General features: G+C 34.2%; 2 protein-coding genes across 6 annotated transcripts in view; both read left to right on the top strand.

The window, feature by feature from the left end:
* Nucleotides 1-162: 162 nt before the first annotated feature.
* Nucleotides 163-1,417, top strand: LOC126871089 (uncharacterized). The gene is made up of 3 exons (XM_050629500.1): nt 163-213; nt 426-791; nt 919-1,417. Exons 1-3 carry the CDS (start codon nt 163-165, stop codon nt 1,267-1,269), a joined length of 768 nt encoding a protein of 255 aa, XP_050485457.1. The 3' UTR covers nt 1,270-1,417.
* A 115-nt stretch (nt 1,418-1,532) lies between these two features.
* LOC126871072 (GTPase-activating protein CdGAPr) overlaps nt 1,533-6,985 on the top strand; it is a 37,713-nt gene continuing 32,260 nt past the window's right edge. For 2 of the 5 annotated variants that reach the window (XM_050629460.1, XM_050629455.1), the window contains exon 1: nt 1,533-2,019. The gene's annotated coding sequence lies outside the window, so the exon portion shown is untranslated. Of the gene's footprint in view, nt 2,020-2,120; nt 2,259-2,626; nt 2,820-6,985 lie in introns of those variants that run through there. The other 3 variants (XM_050629461.1, XM_050629456.1, XM_050629457.1) reach the window with 2 other exon arrangements.

Genomic DNA, 6,985 nt, shown 5'->3' with positions numbered 1-6,985 from the left:
AGAATTCATATACCGACACCACACCACCTTTAGGTCCCACTGTTGATTTCTACATAACGAAGGTTCCTTTATCGGTAGGGAAGAACCTTCCAGTGTTGTGTTTCGTACCTAGAGGTCAGGATCCCACAGTACCGGTAGTTTCAAATCAGTTTATCCGTGATTATGGATACCATTATGTGGGACACGAATTTAGTCGTAAATATCGTTAAAAAAGTACGCTTTGTTACGATAATCATACTAGGGTAACGATTTATAGAATTATCTGAAACAGTTATGATAATATTTGTTGGTTTGCTAACTAAATGTTTTAAATCGTGTCATTTGAAAGTAGCATAATTTTTATGTATTATATAACCTTGTTACGTTCTTTTTATTATTTTCGATTCGTAAACAATTTCTTAAGTTTTATGTTTTATGTAAAATAGATATTAAGATGTTTCGAAGAATGGAACACCAGGTCTTCATATGAGAAAGTGAAGTACAGTTATATAGATGTTACATTAGTGAAAAATGACACAATGTATTATACGATACAAATCACAAATTATGGGCAATCTATAAATGATGTTTTATCATTTTCACGTGAAATATTTTGGAACTTCATTACCACAAACACCGTTTTTAAAAATTCAGTAATTGCTACAGTATGTAGTCAGAACGAATATAGCGACTCTCAGGAAACACTAGATATATATTTCGTGTCTAATCGTTTATCATTGGTGCATAGTAAGAAAAACGTAAATCTTATCAATTTCCTCTATCAGAAAGCCTACTTATCTTTTGTAATTAAGGTATGCAATATTTTATAGATGATACCGATTTATTTTTTGACATTACTAGCTTACTGAAGTGTTTATATTATATTGTGAAATCATACATGTATCTATTTTTATAAACTTTTATCTTTACACGTTACAGGATAAACTAATTTTTTCTGACAGAGAAAAATTCACGAATATTATATTGAACGAAATAATTTTATTACAGCAATTCAATTTCCATATAAAGTTTATGGTTCATATTAACCAAAACATGTTATACTGTAATCATATTACACTTGATAACCATTATAGATCATGTCATGTGCTTGCTATTGCTCTATCAAACGTAATTAAACATAGTTCAAGTATTGAGTTTAAGGAAAATTGTTTTTCTATGTTAAACGTGGAAAATTCACACGAGGTAGAAGCAGCACTTATGATTAAATTAATACCGTTAATTCATCAAAATTATAGCTTTTCTAGCATTAATCAATCAGAGGAAAAATAACAGTTACATTATCTATACCATATTATTTCTAAAATGTAATAACAATTATATATATGTAACTTATTATACAAAAATTAATCTTACTGTTTAATTTAATATTCTACTTTGTAGAAGTAATAAGAAAAATAAATTTTATTTTATCAGTTTATTATTTTATTATTTTATTCGAATTGAATTGTTCCCATATAAACTATATATCGCGCAACCGATAGAATCCTGTGAAAATTATATATAATATTAAATACATCTTACCGTTTAACGCAATGTTCTACTATACAAATTGCTGGAAAACCTAAATACTTTTTTACTGAAATTGAAATGTTCCCGCCATAGGTTAGCGCAGCCGATAGAATCCTGCGCAAGTGTAGTTGCGCATAACAAGCGTAGTATTCATTCTTCTGCCCAGTCAAGACGCGAGGATCAGGTTAGGCAGGTCGGATTGACAGGAAAGTAGTGGAAACAGTATTTTGTGGGGGTTCGTAAATGAAGGTTAATTTCGCGGACAACCCGGTGAAGTCTGTGGAGACGAACGAAGGCGATGCCACAGCAGAACTGTCAACAAGATATCCGTATTGGTTTACAAGTCTCGCGGTGAATTAGCCAGGGACAAACATGGCTCGCGTTCCGGCAGACGTGTGTTTTTCTTCGTGGTGAACCTAGAGTACCTTTTTCTCGCTTCTTCGTCGTGCTCTCTGTCTCTGTTTCGCTAGGCAGGGATCCTCAACCTCGGGAGTGGTGATATTCACGCAAGTACGTAACGCATATACACACCCATTGTAACGCGCGTATTCACGCGGCTTAATGTATATTAATATACACGCTAGGTAAGGGAAGAGGAGCTTCCCTCTTGTTAGTATGCAAGTGCCGTTTCGGTGCCCCTTACGTGGCCTTATTTGCACTCGCGTACGATCGGCGCGCGAAACCAATCAAAATGACCGTTCTCCTTTTCGCATGATTTTTTTCAACAGTGTATATTACGTCCAACCCGTGTAAGTACGCTTTGTATCCAACCAAGTCTTTAGTCTTGAATTCGTTCTGAATAAAATTGCAGTCGCGTACGATCGTGTACGACGTACGAAACAAGTCAAAATGACCGTTCTCTTTTTCATATCATTTTTTTCAGTAGTGTATCTTACGCCTAACCTATGTATGTAAGTGTGTTTCTTGTTAGTACCCGAGCAAGTTCTTGTTTTCTATTCATAATAAAATTACACTCGCGTACGATAGGCGCGCGAAACGAGTCAAAATGAATCTTTTAACATTATCTTTTTCAACAGTGTATAGGTAGTACGCTTACTAATGAAGACTTGCTGCAAGTAAATTCTCATTGTTGATTCGTTGTTAATAGAATAACGCGTGTTGCTCTTTCCTTGTGTGTTTCTATTACTCGTCGTCTGGTCGTGAACGTGCGTGTGCGTGTAACGGTGCAGTAAATGGCGGAGGATGTAAAAGGGCTTTCCTAGTCTCTACGATGTGCCAGCAGAGAATTATCGGTATTGTCGTTTCCCTGACATAACCGCCGTTACTTCCCCTTGCGCGAGTCGTTTCAGGTGAGAGTCGATATTCCAGCTGTTTCTCCGTTTCTCGTTTACTCTATACTCGATATTTATCGTGATATGCGAATCAACTATTCTACCATGTAAATACGTCCGTACAGGCTTATTTATGTGGCCCATTACTACGATGCAATTTCGTATGCAAAGTTCATTGCACTTAACCCTGTGTATTACGCGATACCGCATGGGATCTATTCTTTTTCTTCGAAAATCTTCACGAACCTTTCAACGCAATAGATAACCTCAAAATTTGCGTGGATACTACAGTTCGCTCTGAGTATTTTTGCTAAGAGACAGAATAAATGATTTGTATTATAATGTGATAGAAGTTGTATTGAAATGAAAAGGAAGATTTATTCTTATAGATTCATTTAATCATGGTTCCTCGTTTATATTTACTACGTACTGCATTTATGTTTGGATAGTATCATTGAATTCGAAGATTTTAATAAGATATCTATCTTACAATCAGTGTTTATCATACACATTTAGTAGAAGAATATGTTAAAGTGCGATGATAAATTCAAACTTTCCTAACCCTATAGTTTACGACTTACGACATCGTGTCAGAGTCCATATAAAATATTGAAAAATTATACGAAACTTGTTCTTAGGTTTCGAAGTATCAACAAATAATGAGACGTTGGATACTAAAGACTTAATTGGAGACTTAATTGGATACTAAAGAGTTATATAGTCCAGTCTCATTACACGTAAAATGTTTTCTATAACACACATTATTAAAATATTCGTGAAAAGTTTCTACATGTATTCGAATACTTTCGTGAATTGACATGTAGGAATTGAAGTGCGTGTAACGCGATAAGGGCTTCTCGTGTGCACGATGCTTAATTAAGTTCTCATTGTACGTACGTTACACAACCGGAATAGAAGAAAAACAATCCGCGCGGCTTGTAATTAAGCAATGGATGTGGTTGCGCGTGCTGGAACATCACAGCGAGAATAATAATACGCAGAAGGCGGAAGAATTCGTGAAAGAAAAAGGTTCGAATACCACGAACATTTGCATTCTGTGCTGTAACACACGTTTCGAGATATGTAGTAACCTTGGCATAGTAAAGTTATCGAAACGATGTAATCTTCTCCCTCTTGAAAAACTTCATCTTGGCTCGTCTCTATCAAACTCGTTAAGCTATATTAAGAGACATGTCAACGGCTTTGTGAAATTATTCGTTTCTATGGTGTAGCCCATGCGCGCGCGTTCGTGAATTAGTCGCGTCGTTGACGATATTGTTTCGGTAAACGTCGCGAACCGGCGCGGCGTTAAGGTTATGAAGTCATTTCAGAGATGAATTAACCTCTATGCTAGTTTTTCGATTTATTTGATGCGTAATATTTTTAGTATGAATTGATATATGTAATTTCTTTTTCAATTGTTGGATTATTAGGCAAATTATCATTACACAAACATAGGTTAACCTTGCAATAGTAATAGTAATAGTTATATCAAACGATACACTACGATTTCTTAGGTTTGACGTAGACTTTCTAAAAATTTAAGTTATGTAAAAGATTCTGAAAAATTCATTGATATTTACTTCTTTTAAGGTGAATAACACGAACTATTCCTTTTCTTTTTTAATAAAGATAGTGAATGGACACTTGCCAGTTTTGACTCGTACGACACCGAAGCCCAAACACATGTGGATCGAATTAACTTCTAGGGATTCAAATTTATCGATCGAATTTGCTATTAAAGGAACACATGAAGCTCTTCCACATTTTATACTATACATAAATTTCATTTTAAATCTTTTAAAGTTTTATAACAAGGTATATCATAATTAGGATCGTTTTTATGATAAATTTTCTTCCTCAGCCGCCATTTTAATTGCCTCGATCTAACAACTTCTTTGCCCGCAAATATTTAAGACGTCGTCGTATAGTACCGGATATGGCATGGACTTTTTACTTGTGCCTTTGTTACACTTTTATTTTCGTCGTTTCTCCACTGTATTACTGCTGCACATTCTTAGGCAGCGTAAAAAACGAGAAAAAAAGAAGAAAAGGAAGCAACCATCAGTTTTACTCGTGGACGTGTAACCGGATGTACTCTTTAGCAAGAAAAACACTAGTCTGTGAAAGAGCTTCTGTTAATTAGTCGAATGAGAAATATCGATAAACTATATAATAAGATGACTTTGATTTCCAATCGTTACGTATTACATATGTTTGTTCTATTCTTCTTTTTCTTTCTAAGTTCTTATTTGTTTAGAGGTTATGTTAATTGGGCATTGAATAGACGCGAGAAACTAAAAGTCTATGAAATTTTCTAAAAGTATTAACGTTATAGTAATAGTATAGCAAATTGTAATATGTCATAGTCATAACTTATAACTAATTGTATAACAATTAATATTTTTTAAACACTCAGAAGATTAGCAAAAATATACATTTAATTCCAAACAGTTTTTGATGGTATATCGTTGAATTTTAAGCTCGATTTCTTAGAAAAACCAAGAAATATGACTTGTAATATTTTTCTCCTGTGATCTTCAAATGTAATAGATAGATTGTATTTTTCAACGTGGCCCGTTTTACTTTCGAGTCGTTCTCTTAATTAGTTTGGAAAGTTAGTAACTCTACAGATTAAAATGTTAATCGCATAACACTTCCTGTAGATAGCTTAATTACAGGTTCCCGTGAAACATCGTGTCGTATTCCTGTTATTTTTTATCACCTCAACGAACAGGGATCCTTCCGATTCTTTAAATATTTTCTTTTTGTCAATATCTAGTACATTAGCGGACCGTTACTTTCTTTTCATCTTTTTAACCATAACAATCTGTTACGTTTGCGTAACTAGTAATTCAACGTACTATACTAATCTGTGGCAATAGTTGTTGATATTGACATTTCATACCAAGCAACACCGTAATCATAATCAATCATTAGTATAATTTTTGCTTAGAGAAACGACGATCAATTATCAAAATGAACACGTGTGAAGCTCACACGTACGAGAAAATGATACAAGTAGTATAATCCTCAATCTGGGGAAGAAAAATCTCTGTAATTAATATTATTAAACATTAGCTCTTAAAGATCATTTGATTCGACCGTTTTACTGTCGGACTTAATTTTCTCGACTATAATTCTGGAACTCCTTGAGATCAGGATAAAATCTTAAAAAAAATCCTATAAAATATTTTGCAGATACCAAATCCTTATTGCAAGGATGCATGCATATATATATATATATATATATCAAAATCTCAGTGGAGAATAATAATAAAAAAAAGAAAAGGGATTTTAGCCTCAAGGTACAATCGATTACCCTGGGTGTCGATCAGAATAGCACTTTCACTTGATTAAAGTTCAAGACGATCGTTATATCTGCGTGTATATATGTAAGTACTCGTAGGCCGTGGCAAGGCCGTCAGATTTAAAACAGCAAATTCACCTGACCGCCTTCGATGCAGTAAATATCGCGCTTTACTCGCGGTCGAGCGTTCGCGAAACTTTCATCCGCCTCGTGTTCTCGATTCGCAGATAAAATCGCCACAGGGCCGACCCGTAAAAATTAATTACAATCGTTATTTTCACTTTTCTTTGTTCGTTCCTTCGGTCCTACCTTTCCAGCTCTTCGTATTCAATTTCCTTTCTTTGGTCTTCGAAAATGTAGCGCGACTCCTACGTACATCTGTACGCGAGAATCATTATTGCAATGGTATGAGAATTTTATAATTTTCTTTTATGCATATTAGGTCACCGGAATTTTGAATTAAATTACGGGAATTTATATTATATGTACGCGTAGCATAGAAAAAATAATTGTATTACGTAAAATAAGAGATACTAAAATTATTGGTATTAAAATTTCTCATGAATCTTTCTTTGATACCAAATCGTTTACGAAAATGTAATACGACCAGAAACGCTATCGTCTATGATGTTCACGTTACAATAATAATTTTTCTTTGATTTCATATCGAATATCAAATACCGAAGGTAAAACGCGAATCATGAGATAACGACGTACGTACGTCGAAGTGAGTGTAAGCTTTCTTCGCAACGATGTTGGAACCGGTATTGCGAAAAATATGAATTATTTAGAATCGACGAAGCACAGGAATATATTAATTTCTTCATTAATTTTTCTTACGTACAGATCGTTGATTTAATGAAATTTTTCTCAC

The sequence above is a fragment of the Bombus huntii genome, chromosome 11 (genome assembly GCF_024542735.1).
Source record: "Bombus huntii isolate Logan2020A chromosome 11, iyBomHunt1.1, whole genome shotgun sequence".
NCBI lineage: Eukaryota > Metazoa > Arthropoda > Insecta > Hymenoptera > Apidae > Bombus > Bombus huntii.
The sequence above is the reverse complement of the archived record's forward strand: the minus strand, read 5'-3'. Positions and strand labels throughout refer to the sequence as shown.